The sequence below is a fragment of the Equus quagga genome, chromosome 19 (assembly GCF_021613505.1).
Source record: "Equus quagga isolate Etosha38 chromosome 19, UCLA_HA_Equagga_1.0, whole genome shotgun sequence".
NCBI lineage: Eukaryota > Metazoa > Chordata > Mammalia > Perissodactyla > Equidae > Equus > Equus quagga.
This window is the reverse complement of record NC_060285.1, coordinates 5,912,804-5,929,808: the sequence shown is the minus strand read 5'-3', so window position 1 is coordinate 5,929,808 and position 17,005 is coordinate 5,912,804. Positions and strand designations below refer to the sequence as shown.

General features: G+C 55.2%; 1 protein-coding gene across 1 annotated transcript in view; it reads left to right on the top strand.

The window, feature by feature from the left end:
- Window positions 1–1,152: 1,152 nt before the first annotated feature.
- Window positions 1,153–17,005, top strand: part of PARVB (parvin beta) — a 53,006-nt gene continuing 37,153 nt past the window's right edge. The window contains exons 1-3 of the mRNA XM_046646528.1: window positions 1,153–1,242; window positions 4,206–4,276; window positions 16,624–16,726. Coding sequence (XP_046502484.1) covers window positions 1,197–1,242; window positions 4,206–4,276; window positions 16,624–16,726 — 220 coding nt within the window. The 5' untranslated portion in view covers window positions 1,153–1,196. The remainder of the gene's footprint in view (window positions 1,243–4,205; window positions 4,277–16,623; window positions 16,727–17,005) is intronic.

Here is a 17,005-nt window from a genome sequence, read left to right as displayed (position 1 = left end):
AGAAAAAAAGACAAAATCATCCCAGTTGTAACAACATGGAAGGACCTGGAGGGTATGATGTTAAATGAAATAAGCCAGACTGAGAAAGACAAACACCATATGAGTTCACTCATATGTGGAAGATAAACTAACACACGGACAAAGAGAACAGTTTTCTGGTTACCAGAGGGGAAGGGGGTTTGGGGGTGGGCATAAGGAGTGAAGGGGCACATTTATATGGTGACTGACAAATAATAATGTACAACTGAAATTTCACTGTGATGTAAACTATTATGAACTCAATTAAAAAAAAAAAGAAAGAAAAAAAGAAAGTCAAGGGTGTCAGTCCCCAGTCTAACTGCCGGGTCTCGGTGATGCTCCCTGGTGGATGTGACTCCGGGCGTTTACCTGGAGGGTCTCTCTAGGGCAGGAAGTGAGGGATTCTTGCTGCCACTGTGGGATCCTGCTGTCCTTTCGATGGCACAGCCCCCTGGACCCTGGGACTGTTCAGGACGCCCTGCGCCCCCAACACACGCACAAGTGGTACTCCCCAGATACGAGGTGGTGGTGCCTCCAACGCAAAGCCTCTGGACCCGGCTTGTTCAATTCTGTTGCATAATCTAGGGGTGCTGACCCTGGCGTTACCTACCTTCAGACCGTCAGGATTCCGTCCCCTTGAATGTGGCCATCGACAACAGCATGGCCGTTCAATTCTGGACTGGCCTGTGCACGTGCTGGGAGGGGCCTTCACACCCGGAGTCCAGCGTAGGATGCAGCAGCTGTCCAGGAAGAGGAGGGGAGGCAACCTCGCCCTTACAGCCCCTGTCGCTGTGGTCCAGACCTCGTCCAGTCTCCGCAGCCTTGGGCAGATCTGGAAGCATCCAGAAGCTTCCTCGTCTTAGTCACGTCTTCCAAAGAGCCGTTAAAGCAGACCGGCCGGCCGGGCCTGGTGGGTTTGGGGGAGTGCCTGGCAAGGGGGAGGAATCACAGAGTGTGTTCTTGGCTCGGAGGCTTTCTCCTTGGACTCTTTCTGGGCAACCCGCCATTTAGGAATGTTTGTTAAATGCTTAAAAAACAAGAGTTGATTTCTCTCTGTTTCCCCTGCCAACATGTGAGACCACAGTATTTCATTTATACTAACCCGGTTTTTCCCTTTCTCTTTCTGCTCGACAGTGAGTGACCTGCAGGAAGAAGGCAAAAATGCCATCAACTCACCGATGTCCCCTGCCTTGGCGGATGTTCACCCTGGAGACACCCTGCTAGGTACCGTCGGCTCCGCCGTCTCCCTGTCGTGAGAGAGTCGAGCTCCCATGACGTGCAGTCAGTGTGGGTGAGGCCCCAGAGGAGCGTGTTAGTTCTGGCCTTTGGATCAGACGTCACGCCAGGTGGCACTTGAGAGTCCTGGCTCTTAGCTCAAGGTCATGTTTAGAAAAGTCTGTAGGAAAAAGTCAGTAGACTTCTGCCTCTCTGATTTAAAATAGAAGTTTTGTTATTATTTAGGCGTGGTGAGGCCAGCAGATATGGAGACGGCTGCCAGCGAAAAGAGAGTTTGTTATTCTCACAGTTCTGAAGTGAGGGGGACGTGGTGCCACGCAGGGCCACACGGGGAGGCACCAGGGTGGGTGGGAGGCAGGAGCGGGGGGAAGACATGGGCAGAAACCTTCATTATTGTTTTCATGGGAAGGGGTGGGTGAGGCAGGGTGAGCAGGCTTAGGAGGGGCTAATTTGAATGATTTCAGCGGGTTCTGGGGAGTGGAAGCTGTCCTGAGTTGTCTGTACCTGGTCCCAGGGTGATTGGGCCGCAGGTGTTGGCTGGCAGTGTTAGAGCCCGTGAGAGCCCAGGAAAAGAGATGGCTGGGGGCGTGGGCTCTGGACTGGCTGGTTTGCACATGACAGGAAAGGCCCTCGCAAGGGGGTTGTTTGCTAAATGGAGAATTAGCAAGCACTAGAGGGGTGATCTCTCTAAGTCTGCAAGGGCCCAAGATGTCACAGCATCAGAAGATAGGAAACACGATGAATACAGCCCATCGCTGTGCAAGCCAGAGCTGCCCGAAGGCCTGGGGCTTGCTGGGTGGGACCTGCCAAGTGTTGAAGGCCCCCACACCCATTTCTTGGGACTGTGACACAGTCCAGCACTAATGAGGTTACTCTCTGGACCCATTTTCCTTAAAGTGCGTTTTGGGATCTGATCAACCTGGAAGGCATTCGTGGAACTTTCCATGTATTTCCAAACCCTGGTTCCAAGGCAAGTCCAGTTGATTTCTCTTTTGTGGTTTCCACTCCAAGGCCAGGCCGGCAAGAGCTTGCGGAGAAAAATGCAAACCCAGGTTCGGCCTGGCGGGCCTGCAGCCCAGCGCTGGGTGAGCCCCTGAGGTCCCACTGGGTCCGCTGCAGCCGTCCCGCCCTCCTGGAGGAGCGGAACTCTTCATGGTGCCTTTGCTGGTGGTCTGCAGTCTGGCTGGAGTTGCTGTCCAGGAGGCTGCTCTGGGGGCACAATTTCTCCAAGGGGAAATTGGGGACCAGCCTGTGGGGCTGAGGATTAGCCTGATTTAGAACAAGGTTTCTCCACCTCGGCACTAGGGACAGTCGGCACTGGATAATTCCTCGTCCTGGGCGCTGTCCTGTGCTTTGCGGGGTGTTCGACCCACTAGATGCCAGTAGCATTCCCCGCACCAGTTAGGATGATGAAAAATGTCTCCAGACGCTGCTGTGTGTCCCCTGCGGTGGGGGACACAGTCACTCCTGCTTGAGAAGCCTGCTTCACACCAGCAGGGGCGCTAGGAAATAGATTCATGTTAAATGTGCGGCAGGCTGTTGTTGTATCAATAATGCCTTGTACCTGCCTCTCCCTGGGCCCTGACCCTCCTTGTCTTACCATCTTTTGCAAGCAGCTTCTCTTGGGCCTGCGAGTTGTCACTCTTCAGCTCGTTCCGTAAGGTTCTGCTGGCCCCTGACGCTCATGAGATCTTGATGAGGACTGGCCCAGTCAGCACCTGGAGCTGAGATCTGAGGGTGAAGGGGTTGTGAAGTGGGGGGAGGGGATATTGAACAGGGAGCAACATGTGCCAAGGCCCTGGGGCAGTGGTGCCGAGGCTTGCTGAGCAGCAAAGGAAGGCCAGAAGGGCTGGAGTGGAGCGTGCCAGGGATTGCTGGGGAAACAAGGCTGCAGAGGACCTTGGAGGCCACGTGGAGGTCCTGTCTTTGTTCCCAGCAGAAGTAGGAGGCTGCTGAGGGCCTCAGCAGAGACGTCACAAGGGACCCTGGTGTGGTCCCCTGCGTGTTACCCAGAGCATCCCCCTTGAGTGTCTGATCTGCACAGCTCCAAAAATAGTTTTTCCGCTTTATCAGGTTTTCCTGCTGTGAAGCCACTGTCTCTCAAAGCCGTTTCATTCCCACCGACTCGGACAGGGTCCCCAGCTCCTTGGAAGTGTGTCTGGGCCCCCGCTTCCGGGTCATCTGCACCCGCACACCCCGTGGGCCCTGGCCCTGCCTACAGCCCCCCTTCTCTCTCTCTCTCTTATTTCCTTTTAATTTCTCTGGTCAGTTTTGTTCTCATCGTGTCTGGCCTCTGTGGGTCTTTCCCGTCTGCAGTCCCACGTCCTCGTTATCACCATGTCTCACTCCTTCCGTAGCAAGCTCGGTGGTCCCCCGATGTCCATGGATCATGGCCAGAACACGGAGGGAAAAACAGAAACAGAGTATAGATGAACACAGTTTGCTGTGAAACATCATCCTTTTTTTGCCATGACTTTCTAATATTTTTGTCTGGCTGTCTCACGTGGCAGCAAGCTTTCTCAGTGAACGACAGCTCTTCCCTGAGGTTGTTATTGGAGGCTGCGGGAGCTTTCCCCTTGGGTCCGACTCCGGCCTTGTGCATGCCCCCCCATAGTTTCTCCCAGAAGATGGGAGTGGTTGCGGTGGCGTTGATGAGGGGCGAGGCCTGGCAGAATGAGGGAGTAGGAGCGCATCCCTTTCAGGAAGAGGCGAATGCGTGAGGATGGCCCGTCCACCTTCCTCAAGGCCTTTCCCCGCGGCTGGCCGGCCGCCCACCCTGGGCTGTGTGCTGCGCGGCTGACACCGGGCGGTCTTGCTCGTCCTTACTGAGAAGACGAGGAGATTCTCTGCTCTCGGTCCATCTCCCCCGATTTGGGTGAGGGAAGTCGGCCACCCCCGGTGTCCTGCTGCTCCCCCTAACGCTGACCCTGACGCTCCTTTGTCCCCGGCAGAGGAGAACGAGGAGCGCACGATGATCGACCCCACCTCCAAGGAAGACCCCAAATTTAAGGAGCTGGTCAAGGTAAGGAGGGGTGTCTGCGTTGGAATGATCTTCTCAGGGCAGGTCTTTTGGGGTGCATGTCCCGGTGGCAAAAGGAGCAAGTCCTGGGGGTTGGTGAAGGGGCCCTAAGGCCAGTCCGGTGGAGGCTGCAGGCCTGGGGGGCTGAGCAGAGCTGGAGGTGAGGCTCACAGCACAGAGCCCCTGCCCGGCGCCCGGCTCTGCACCCTTGCGCGCCGCTGGGCAGACGGCGGGAGGGCCGTTAGTACGACGTGGATGGAGCCGCTCGAGTGGACTCTCACAACACGTTGCAGTTTGGGTTCAAACTCTTCCCGGAGCACGATCGGGGGATCAGAGGTGGCTCTGAGAAGCAGGCCCGTGGGACCCCTCTGGCCACTCTGGATGTAATTAAGTTAGGGATCTTGAGAGGGGCAGATGGTCCTGGATTATCCCGTGGGCCTGAGGTCATCACAAGTGTCCTTATGAGAGGGAGGCAGAGGGAGATTTGACTGTAGGCCAAGGTGGCAAAGTGAAGATGGAAGCAGGATGCCACGCTGCTGGCTTTGAAGATGGAGGAAGGGGCCACATGCCAAGGAGTGTGGGCGCCTCAAGAAGCCGGAATTCTCCCCTAGAGCCACCAGGAGGACCCAGCCCTCCAGCACCTTGACTTCAGCCCAGGGAAACTGATTTCGGACCTCTGACCTCCAGGACTGTGAGAGGATACACTGGTGCTCTTGGAGGCACCAAATTTATGGCAGTTTGTCATAGCAGCCACAGGAAACTAAGTCACCAGACTAAGTGTCCTCCCTTCTGCTAACTGCTGCCTCCCTCGGCTGCGGCTGACTGGTCCCCTGTCCAGTGGGGTCGGACGGGGGGCCTTGCTACCTTGCCGGTGTCCTGGAAGGGCCAGCTGCCAGACACTTGGACCTCTGCTCCCGTGGTCGTCCTGCCAGCCTGGAGCACATATGCCTGGAAATGGGCGATTTCTGGAAGGTTCTGCCTGCTGTCAGACTGCAGGTCGCATCTTGAGGCAAGCTGGTGGCATATTTTTCACTTTATCAAGTATTTTCTAAAATAAGCATAAACACAGCAAGCAGGAGGGCAGCACGGGCTGGCCGTCTGTGGCTTGTTAGCTGCCGTGGTGGTGGGGTGGAGGGGATGGATGTAAAATCTTAGTTCTCGCCAACTATAGGCTTTTTAAACAGAGACACATGTGGGTGGGCCTGTGCTGAGCTCCGGCTGGATGGAGTTTGTTCTTGTTTACCAGGCGTGGGGGGCTGTGTGCGAGGCCTCGGTGGGTCCCTGAGTCGGGGTTTGCTCAGGGCGGCAGACTGTCAGCCCTCCTTTTCCTGGCTGGAGGAGGAGCTGGTCCCTGGCCAGAGCAGCATGCAGGCACAGTTAGGGGTGAGCTCAGGGGGTCAGCCCACCAGCTGCTCCAGAGCCAGAGGCCAGCACGGTGGCCTGTCCTTGGAGGTGCTGCCGAGCTGGGCCCCCTGACACGCTCTGGACCGGCAGCCCTGCCCACATCACTCCGTGCCTCCCCTCCTCGCTCGCTGTGCTCCAGCCACTGGGCCTCCTTGCTCTTCTGGAGCAAGCTGAGCACGTGCCCACCCAGGCACAAGGTTAGAGACGCTGGGCCCCTAATCCCACCCTCACTTCTGGCACTGATTGTAGGTTTGGGGTCCCCAAGACGGCCTGTAGGTTTGGTAATTCACTGGAAAGACTCCCAGATCTCAGTGAAAGCTGTTACACTCACAGTTGTGGTTTATTACGGTGAAAGGGCACAGGCTGAAATCAGCCAAGGTGGGAGGGGAATGGGACAGGTCCAGGGGTCCCTGAATGCTGGGCTTCCAGTTGTCCTCTCCCTGGGGAGTCATAGATGGCGTCACCTATTGACAGTGATGTGACATTTGTGCAGAGCATTGCAAGCCAGGGGTGCTCCTGAGCCTCATGGTCCAGAGTTTTTATTGGGGGGCCATCTTGTAGGCATGGCGACTGCGCTCATGGCTGACCTGTCTGCATCTCTCTGGGATGTGACACACAGGGTAGGACCCAAAACCCCCACCCCAGGCCGTGCTGGTCCTCTCTGGCTGGCCCAAGGCCCCCACATATGGTTTTATCCAGCGGGGCATTCCGGGGGCATAGAGGTCACCTCCCAGGGGCCGAGGTGCAGGTCAGATGGCTTTGACGAGGTTAGAAGCATCCTGGGTTTGCCCGTGCAGCCCCTGCCTGGAGCTCTCTTCTCCACATCCCAGTTCTCTCTTGACATTTCCTCCGCAGACACACATTCTCTGGCCCCTTCCCTCCGCCCGTGCCACTCAGTCACCCCACCTCCTGGCCCCCCCCCCAGTGTCCTTCCCTTGACTTCCCACAGCCTGGAACCATTACGTGCCGACTTGTTTGGTGTTGGTCTGTCTCTCCCTCTGGAATGTAATCTCCGTGCAGTCAGGGGCTCAGCATTTTGCCCCCCGAGTCCCCAGCACCTGGTGGTGTGCCCTCACATAGCATCGTGGCTCATCCCTGCTGGAGGGGCGGTGATGGGGGGGCGAGAGCGTCCACACGGGCTCACACATCAGAACCCCCGAGAGGGCATGCGGCCTCGAGACGAGCCCGGTCTTTCCCTGACCCCAGACCCACAGGGTCAGCGTCTTGGGAAAGGGGCCTCTGGGAGGAGGGACGAGACCTGGGGGCCTGGCAACTTGCACACTGCTGTGGGTTGTCCTGGGGGCCAGTCTTGGTTCAGACAGAACACCTCCCTCCACTTCACCTGCGCCATCCTTACTGGTTTTCGGAATATCCGTGCTGCTCTGTAGACTCTATTAGCCAAGCTTCTGGTGGATTAAATCTGAGCGGCTTCAGCAAAGGCCCCTGTCAGGTCATCTTCAGAGCCGTTCGGCCCAGACACAGTTGTTTGTGGTACGGAGCATGGCCCGTGTGCAGGCCAGAGCAGGTCAGGCGTGAGGTCTGGCGGACAGCCTGACCCGCTGGCCATGTCCCAGCCTTGGGACCAGCGGGACACTTCTGAGGAAGCCCGTCAACGGCCTTGTCTTCTTTCTCTGCTCTCTGTCACCTGTGCTTCCTCACCTCTCGTCTCGGCCCCTGTCCTGTCTCCTCTGTAGACTCGCCGGCCGACCCTGCTGCCCCAGGACTGTCTCTGTTGAAACGACCACGAGCTGCCCTCTGCCTCCTGGAAGGAAGCCCTGTCTCTGGGTGTGCTGGGTCTTGAGAAGGAGGCTGGCTGTTCAGAAATTCTCTCTGAGCATCTGTTGCGCATGCCGTAGTGTCATGGGGGGAAGGGGTACCATGGGCTCTGGAGTCCGGCTTCCTGGATTCAAATCCGGCTCAGATGCAAGTGGGAGAATGGCAGCACCTACTCCGAGCATCGTCGTGGGGATAATGTAAGACACGATTTCACGTTATTGCTGCCTGGCGGGCACCTCTCTAGGAGCTGGAACGTGAGCACCCACAGGGCGGAGCCGGGAGGGGGTGAGTGGGCAGGTCTGGCGTACGCATTTAGAAATGGACACGAGACTCCTGTGGCTTCCAGGGCCCGAAAGAGTTAGTCTGACGTCGTCTTTGCTGGCACTTCGTCCTGCAGTCATCTCTAGCATCCTCAGAGCGCCCTGAATTCCTTAGCAGGGGACTAGCTTGCTCTGCCTGGGCAGACAGCAGTTTATAGATGACAGTCTTTATTTTTTTTTAATGATCCTCGAAAGAGGGAATGGCAATTCTCGTGCTTTCCAGGACGAATAGCCAGAGAAAGGCCCCCACATTTGTGAGCACGCTGGTCCACGGCAGGCCGGCCATGTCGTCCTCAGGCTGCGCATTTCTCCCCACGGGCAGATTTCATATCTCATTTCCCAGCTTATTGGACGAGACCCTTCCTGGTAGTTAAGTTTTGTTTCCTTCCTCTCTTTGTCCCTCTGAACAAAATCAGCTGCATACAAACGGTCCTCTGGGCGGGAGACGGTGCTATCAGAGCCGCGTGGAGATGCCCCTGTGACGTGTTCTGGCGCTGCCCCCGGCTGGGATGGCCTCCTGCCTGTTGCAATCAGCCGGCATCCTTGGTGGATTAAGCAGCGATGAGCCTGTTTGGAAGTGATTAAAACATAACTGTCATAGCTTTGGGGCAGACAGGCTGCAGATCTTGATTAACATTCAGAAGGAACTAACGAAAGAGTAATTTTTTATTCTGGTTAAGGCAAGCTCATAAAACGCACGTGCACAGAGCGCCGTGCCAAGGGCATCGTTAATATTTGTCCCTGAGATTTGCCTGCAGGATTTGGGGTTTGCAAATGAGCACATCCCTAAAAATAATGACTGCTGCTATCTTTAAGAAGCCTTTTGTGAAACAGAGGATTAAGATAAATGCCTGGGAAGGAGAGGACAGGGTGACTCGTGGTGTCGTCCAGGAATAGCAGGTGCACCCCCCGGGGGCCTGGGATGGGCGCTGGGTTGCTTCTGCTTCCAAGAGCCGAGCCCTGTGGCCTGTGGCGTGGAATTTGATTTTCATCCCTTTGTGTTTGTTGTTTTGTGTTTCGACTTTGACCAGGTCAGACATCCAGATGTGAGTTTTTCCGTTTTAGTTTCTTCCCAGCAGAAGCATCGTCTCTCGTATGTTTTTCAACAGACTGTGCTGCGGGCAAGGCAGCCTCCAGAGCCCAATGTCTGTGCCCCAGAGACCTTTCCGGAAGGTCTGTAGGCAGGTCTGCAGTTTGTTTGAGCGTCCTCCATGGGTCTCCTCCTGTTTTAGGCCCTGGGGAATATGGCGCTGGACCAAAAAAGGCCCAACCTGCGTGGAGCTGACAGTCCCGCTGGGGAGAGGGACATGTCAAGGGAGGAACTGATGTGTGATCCAGGGGCCATGAGGGCTTTGAAGGAAATGGACACAGAAGCAGGATGACCTACTCTTCCGTATGTAGGTGGGGTGGTCAGGGAGGTGGCATCCACGCAGAGGCCTGCCTGTGGGTACCAGGGGGAGAGAGCACTGGGCAGAGGCAACGGCAGAGGGGCAGAGGCCCCGGGGAAGGCACGTGCCTGTATGTGTGAGGCCCACGAGGAGGCAGCGTGGCTGAGGCCTAGTGAGCAAGGAGAGAGGCCAGAGGGAAGACCAGAGTTGGGGCAGGGGTGCTCAGTGGTGTTGGACTCCCGGTGGGGTGTGGACCAGCTCCTTCTGGTAGCTGTGGAGGATGGGCGGCCTGCTCCTGAGTCCTGTGCGCCATCACACGCGTGCCCTCCCGGCGTGGCCGCTGTGACACCTTCACTCCCGACCCAGGGCAGAGACTGGATCACGGTTCCTTAGTCTCCAACCCCTAGGGTGGTGTCTGGCTTATACTAGATGCTTCTGGTTGTGCTGAGGACATCAGGAATGGTAGTGCCAACATCTGTGTAGGTAGTTTGTAGTTGATTAGGGCCACCAACTGGATCATCTTCCTGAGTCCTCACAGCAGCCCTGCAGGAGGACGTATCGACACCTGCATCCAGAGAGTAATTTTTTAATAACAGCTTTTTGAGATAGACTTCACATTCCATAGAATTCACTGGTTATTCGTATGCTCCCAGAGTCGTTCAACCATCACCTCCGTCAACTGTAGAACATTTTCAGCACTCCAGAAAGAACCCGCAGACCGTCAGCCGTCGCTCTCTGTTCCCCTCTTCCAGCCGCTGGCAAGCACTCTGTCTCTGTAGAATTATTCTGTCTCTACAGATGTGCCTCTTCTGGATATTGCCTGTGAGTGGAATCACACCACGTGTGGTCTTCTGTGTCTGCCTCTTTCACTGAGCATCGTGTCTTAAAGATTCGTCTGAGTTGTAGCCTCTGTCAGCACTTCGTTCCTTTCTATCAGCAAGTCGTACTGCATTGTATGCATAGACCACATTGTTCTCATCCGTTCCTCCGGGGATGGACAGTCACGTTGCTTCCATCTCGTAGCTATTGTGAGTAGCGCTGCTGTGAACCTCAGAGTACGAGATTTTCTGTGGACACGTGGTTCCAGTTCTCTTTCGTATATACCTAGGAGTGGAGCTGCGGAGTCATATGATAATTCTGTTTAACCTTTCGAGTGACTGCCAGACTCTTCTCCAAAGTGGCTGCACCTTTTGCATCCTTTCAGCGTTCCAGTGTCTCCGCGTCCTTGCCAACGCTTTTTATTGTATGTCTTTTTGATTATAGCTACCCTAGTGGGTATGAAATGGCATCTCATTGTGGTTTTGATTTGCATTTCGCTAATTGCTAATGATGTGGAGCATCTTTTCTGGTACGGTCCATTTGTATATCTTCTTTGGAGAAATGTCTATTCAGATCTTTGCCCATTTTTTGATTGGTTGTCTTTTTATTGTTGAGTTGTAAGCGTGCTTTATATATTCTAGATACAAATTCCTTATCAGATGTATGATTTGCAAAATCTTCACCTGTTCGATGGGTTCTCTTTTCATTTTCTTGGCAGTATTTTTTGAAGTACGAAAGTTTTTAGTTTTGAGTCCGGTTTATGTATTTTTTCTTTTGTTGCTTGTGCTTTTGGTGTCGTATTTAAGAAATCATTATCTAACCCAAGGTCATGAGGATTTACTTCCACATTTTCTAAGAGTTTTATAGTTTTATTCTTACATTGAGGTTTTTGATTCGTTTTGAGTTGATTTTTGCATATGGTGTAAAGTAAGGGTCCAGCTTTATTCTTTTGCATGTGGCCGTCTGGGGGTCCTGGCACCATTTACGGCAGAGACTATTCTGTCCCCATTGAGGGGTCTTGGCGCCCTTGTTGGTATCAGTTGACCGTAGGGTGAGGTTTATTTCTCGCCTCTCCATTCTGTTCCATCGGTCTCGGTGTCTGTCCTCCTGCCAGCGCCGCACGTTTTGGTTACCGTAGCTTTGCACTGAGGTTTGAAATCAAGAAGTGTGACTTCTCCAACTTTCTTCTTCTTTTTCCAGACTGTTTTGGCTCCTTGGGGTCCCTTGATTTTCCATATGCCTTTTAGGATCTGCTTGTCAATTTCTGCAAAGAAGCCATCTGGATAGTGATTAATTTTTTCAAATGGCATTTAGCATTATTTTTTCTGACTACCAGTAATACATACTGCTGAAAACCTGGAAGACAGAAAAATCCAGCAGAAGGCAGGGGTAATTTTTTCTTTAAATTTGTGTCCCTTCAGGCTTTTTCTTTTGTGTATTTGGCTTTTCCTACACAAAATGTGGACTCATTCCTGAGCTAGTAAATGTCTGGGGGCACATTTAGATTCGTACTTTGGGGTAAACTCCTGAAACTGGAATTACTGTGTCACATGGAGCATACCCAGCAATAGGAACTGATTTTTCTTCCTTTTTTTAATGATGGCTCTGAGGACCAGAGAGGCTCAGTCACTGGCTCAAGGTCACACAGCTAAAACCCCCGTGGAGCTGGGTCTCAAGTGCAGGTACCAGCAGCACGCTGTGTTTTTATGTGGTGGTAGTGGTATTCGTATATGAGGCCAACGCATGGAATTTGTGATGGCAGAAGGCTGTTTGTGTTCGTTTTCTGTTGCTGTGTGACTAATTAGCAGCTGAGCTGCTTAAAGCGTCGTCTGTTTATCTGCTCTCAGTTCTGTGGGTCGGAGGTCCTGCATGATGTGGCTGAGGTCTCTGCTCAGGGCCTCACGAGGCTGAAATTGAGGTGTCACTGGGCTGAGTTCCGTTCTGGAGGCTCTGAGGAGAAGCAGCTCTCTACTCCTAGAGGGCACCCACCTCCTGTCCACGTGGGCCCCTCCATCTCCAGAGCCAGCAGTGGGGGACCGCTTCGGGCTGCCCCTCTCTCTGTCTCCTTGGTCTCTGACCTCTAGATCCAGTTCAGAGTGTTCATGTGCTTAGGTCAGGCCCACCTGGGCAGTCCTTCTTTCTTGAGGTCAACCGTGTCCTGGAAGAACCGAATTGTGGGGTGTAGTCCCATCCTCTTCACAGTCCCAGCGCTTCTGTGGGCTTGCACACCGAGATCTCAGTGGCCTTTTAAAATGCTGCCTACAAAACTGTTCAAAGCCATTAGCCCAAATGACATTAGGAGCACTGTTAGTAGTCACTCAACTAGCATGTGAGGTGTGCCCTGGGTGCTGTGGGGAGGACGGAGCTGCAGGCGTGGTCCCCCGTCGCAGGCAGCTCCCAGTTGGCCTGGGGGTCAGGGGCCAGTCCCTGATGGCAGCTCTGAGGTGTGGGGTGGCCGACCAGTGTGGATGAGGACCTCAGGGAGGGCTGAGTGGTCAAGGGGAAGGGGAGAGGGGCTGGAGCAGGGGGTCCGCGGGTGAGAAGGGGGTCAGCGGGCAGGCTGGGGAGATTGTGGGAACCCGGTGGACAATGAGACCGGCTGAGAGTGGAACCAGATCAGGGGGCTTTGAGGACCAAAACAGGAGTTAAGATTGCTAAGCTTTGTATCTCTGCACTTATTTTTATCTCTTAGGTTTAAATTTCACACTTTGCAAAAGAGTACAAACCAATAAAATCTCATCGAGTGGCCAGAACAGGCCCCTGTGGGGTCAGAGACACGGGCAGGGGGGGGGGGGGGGGGCTGTGGGAGAGGATTCAGGGGCCCAGGCGCTGGGTCAGCCTCAGCGAGCTCCCACAGGCAATGTTCCAGATCTCTCGTTCTTGGGGGAGAAGCATCGCATCCTTGTTCTCAGAAGTGTGGGATGCGGGCTTGGGCCCCTGGATCACTGGCTGCACAGCAAAGAAGTGGGTCTCTGCGACCCCTGGCCACATGGAGCCTTGGGCTGCAGCTCGGTCCCCCGAGGGGTCACCCAGCCCGTCCTGACCTCCCCACTGTGGGGTTACGTTCTGGATGCCTCCACCTGCCCATGACGTCAGGGGCACACGTTCTCACCTCTGTGGCCTGGATCTTGCCATCTCTTGTGCCTGTCTGCCCCCCGGCCCCCTGTGCGCACCCTCCCTGTGCCAAGCGTCTCCTGTCTGTCCTTGGACAGATGCTGCCCAGACAGCTCCGACTCTGTGCGGTTCCTCCGCTCCTTGGACCACGTGATCCCTCATGTCATAATTCTCTGTGGAGAAGGATTATCGCTCTTGCTCCTGATTCCTCTCTCTCTGCCGGAGCGTGGACTCATCCGGTCGCCTTTGCCCCCACGCCTGGCGCGAGAAAGATGCTCAGTAATAGCTGCTGAGTTGAACGTAATGCTGTCACTCGGCTCCAGTAATCCCTGTAAAATCCCTGATGAAAGGACGAGGATGGCAAAGTCCTAGAGCTTTGTGGGATTAAGGCATCTGCGGATCAGGCAGCCTGGAGAGGAGCCAGCTGCTGGGCTGCGGGGTAAAGGTGTGGGGCACACCTGTCTGTGGTCCCCGAAGCCGCCGTCTGCACCTGTGTGATGAGGCCTGGGGATGGAGGGTGGATGACGGGCTGCAGATGGCTCAGTGGGGCTCTGTCTGGGGGCCTGGAGGGGGCAGGGCTCCTCCCAGCACCTCAGTGCTGCTTCTAGACCCTTCTCCTCCCTCTACCTTGTTCCCTCTTCCTTCACTGCTACCTCCAGCCCCTGGTGCAGCAGCTTCCTCTTTGTTCCTTCTCACACCATTCTGGTGACCTCATCCACGGAGATGCCCCAGCACGTAGCAGGTGCTCAGTAAATTGCTTCCTTAACTCCATGCCAGCTTCCAGAGCTTGTGCCAGGCAGTGAGCGCTGGGGACAGAGCCACAAGCAGGACGAGCAGAGTTCCTGCGCTCACAGAACTTAAAGTCTACTGGGGGAAATCATTACAAACAAAGATGTGCTCCTATTGCAAACGTGAACAGGGTCGAGAAAGACACTTGGATGCAGTGAGAGCTGTGGGGGTGATGTGTGGCCTAGGCGGGGTGGGCAGTCAGAGAATGATATGGAAGCTTGAAACCTGAAGGATGAGTGAGAACCTGCCAGGCAGTGGGGGGCTGGGGGGACATGTTCAGGGTGGAGGAAAGAGCACATGCAAAGGCCCTGAGGCAGAGAAGAGCTGGGGGAGTCTGAAGAACACCAGTGAGGGACAGGGGGCTCAGCTGGGGCTGTGGCAAGGGCCCAGGGAGGTGGTCTGCACAAGGGTGGCAGAAGAGGAGAGGGTGAGAGGTGGACCCAGTTAAGAAGTGGGCAGAAGTGGGGTGAGGGGATGAAGTCCAGGCTCCTGAAACTGGTGGATGGTGTCTGGTTTCCTTCTCAGACCAGGAGCAGGTTTGCGGGTGACGAGTTCAGTTAGCGATGCTCATGCAACCTGAGCAGAGGGATGGTGCAGAGATGGGGCTGTACGTTTAGAGGTTTCTGGGATAGGGATGGTGCTGGAAGTCATGCGGGGACAGGAGCTGGCCCCAGAAGAGAGTGGAGAGTGAGAAAAGAGGGGTCGTCCAGGGCGAGGCCTCAGGAACATGGCTTTGATGGTCAGGAGGAGGAGGAGGTGCCAAGGAGGAGCCCCCCAAGGAAGCTGGAAGGGTGGTCTGAGACGGGGCGGAAGCTGGGCCATCTTGGTGTCTGTGGGTGATGGACGAAGGTGGGAGGAGGGGACGGGGGTGGTCAGGTCCAGCTCCAGGCTCCCGGGCCAGTGCTGTCCGGGGAGGGAGACGAGGAGCTCTGGAGCGGCCAAACCGGCTCCGTCCTGCTAGCCTTTTGGGGACGGACTCCTTCGACAAGCCCAGAATGCCAGGGGACTGCTCACCTCTTCCTCCCTCCAAACCTCCCTTTAATTTACTTCACTTCTGTTCTTCACGGGGTTGTGTGTCTGATTTAATATTTTTGAGTTAGTGGGAAAATGGAATAACTGCACAGAAATTTGCCTTGTGGCCAATTCTGCAGGTCGCATCTGTTTCAGAGAGTGACGGAGAACACTGTGTCTGCGTTAGCGCCTTTCGAAGGCACCACACTCCCGTTCCCAGGAGGTTATTGGCACCGATTAGGTACCTTTATTAATTTTGCTTGCACAGAAAAGTCACGGACTCCATATATTTTTCATCAAGTCTGTCCAGGCGTCGGTTTCGTTTTGTGGAGAGGCGCCTGACGCAGGGTTGGCCGAATGGAATTCTGTTCCGTGGAAATCCTATTCCTCCACAGATATTTTCACAATTGAGGCTGTCTTCTCTCATCTCACATCAGCCGGGGAATTGAATGGAAAACTTGTTGAGAAAAGCCTTAAGGAGGAGGCTGGCCCAGAGAGTTGAACACGTGAGTCCACGGGAAGCCGTGTGTACCCACGTTCGCAGCTGCGTTATTCGTGGTAGCCGAAGAGCTGTGGCCACCCGCCCGCCTGTCCATCAGCTGAGGAGCGGACAAGCACAATGTGGTCCGTGCCCCCACAGAACAGTGTGTCCACAAGAAGGAAGGAAGTACGGACACACGCCTCAACGTGGGTGAACCTTGAAAAGAAGCCAGGCACAAAAAATCACAAAAGTTTTATATGATTCTATTTATATAAAATATCCAGAATAGGCAAATCCACAGACACGGAAAATGGTTGAGTGGTTGGAAGGAGCTGAGGGTTGGGGAGCGACTTGCTGATGGCTACGGGGTTTCTTTTTGGGGCGAGGAAAGTGTTCTTCAGTTGATTATGGTGATGCTTGCACAACTTTGTGAATATACCGGAACCATGGAATTGACACTTTAAAAGGTGCATTGTGTGGGCAGGCCTGGTGGTGCAGCAGTTAAGTTCGCACATTCCGCTTCAGGGGCCCGAGGTTCACCGGTTTGGATCCCAGGTGCAGACATGGCACCACTTGGCAAGCCATGCTGTGGTAGGCGTCCCACATGTAAAGTAGAGGAAGATGGGCACGATGTTAGCTCAGGGCCAGTCTTCCTCAGCAAAAAGAGGAGGATTGGTAGTAGTTAGCTCAGGGCTAATCTTCCTCAAAAAAAAAAAAAGGTGCATTGTGTGATGTGTGAATTCTGTCTCAACGAAGCTGTTATAAAGAGCTTGTCGGTAACAGGCTGCACGGGATCCCCTTCTCTCCACAGCTTTAGGCTCAGGGTGACCGTGTAGACCTCATGGGAGGGAGTGGGTGGACATTTAATGGGCTGCCTGTATGGCCTCGGGCTGCATGGGGCAGTGCTGCTGACATTTACTCCTTTAGCTCCCTCCTCCCTACCAAGGTGAACAGCATCCTTTCCGCCGGCTGAGAGCGTCTGCATCTACTCCGGCCCGGAGGAGGCCCAGGGGCACCGTGTGGCTGCCCCTGGCCGGCTAGCTGTGCATCCCCACGGGCAGTCCTGGCAGCGCGGGGTGGCTGCGCGCCCTCCCACCGCCCCTAGGCTGGAGGAGCCTGCCTTCCCATCCTGGCTCGCCTGGCTGCTGGGCCGGCACGCGTCTCGGTTTCCGGCAGCTTTCGGTTCCTGTGCTTGCCTCGGTCCACGTGGCGCAGGTGAGCCAGGCCATAACGCCCACCCTCCCCCAGGTTCTCATTGACTGGATTAACGACGTCCTGGTGGAGGAGAGGATCATCGTGAAGCAGCTGGAGGAGGACCTGTACGACGGCCAGGTGCTGCAGAAGCTCCTGGGTGAGTCGACAGGAAGGGCGGCCCCCCGCCCCCCCCCCCCAGGAAAGGGCCCTGGCATGGGGTGGCCCCGGGGCGGGACCCTACGATCCTCTGCATGGTCACACCGGTCACTTGTCCTGAGAGTAGACCTAAAGCCACGACCCTGAGTCCACAGCTCCAGGCGGCCTCCTCAGGCCCGGGGCTTCGGGTCACTGGTCCTCTCACTGTTTCTCCAGTGAGCGCCTAGCCACGGGGCTGCAGCCTCACACACAGCTTCCAGAACTGCCTGCCACTTCTGTG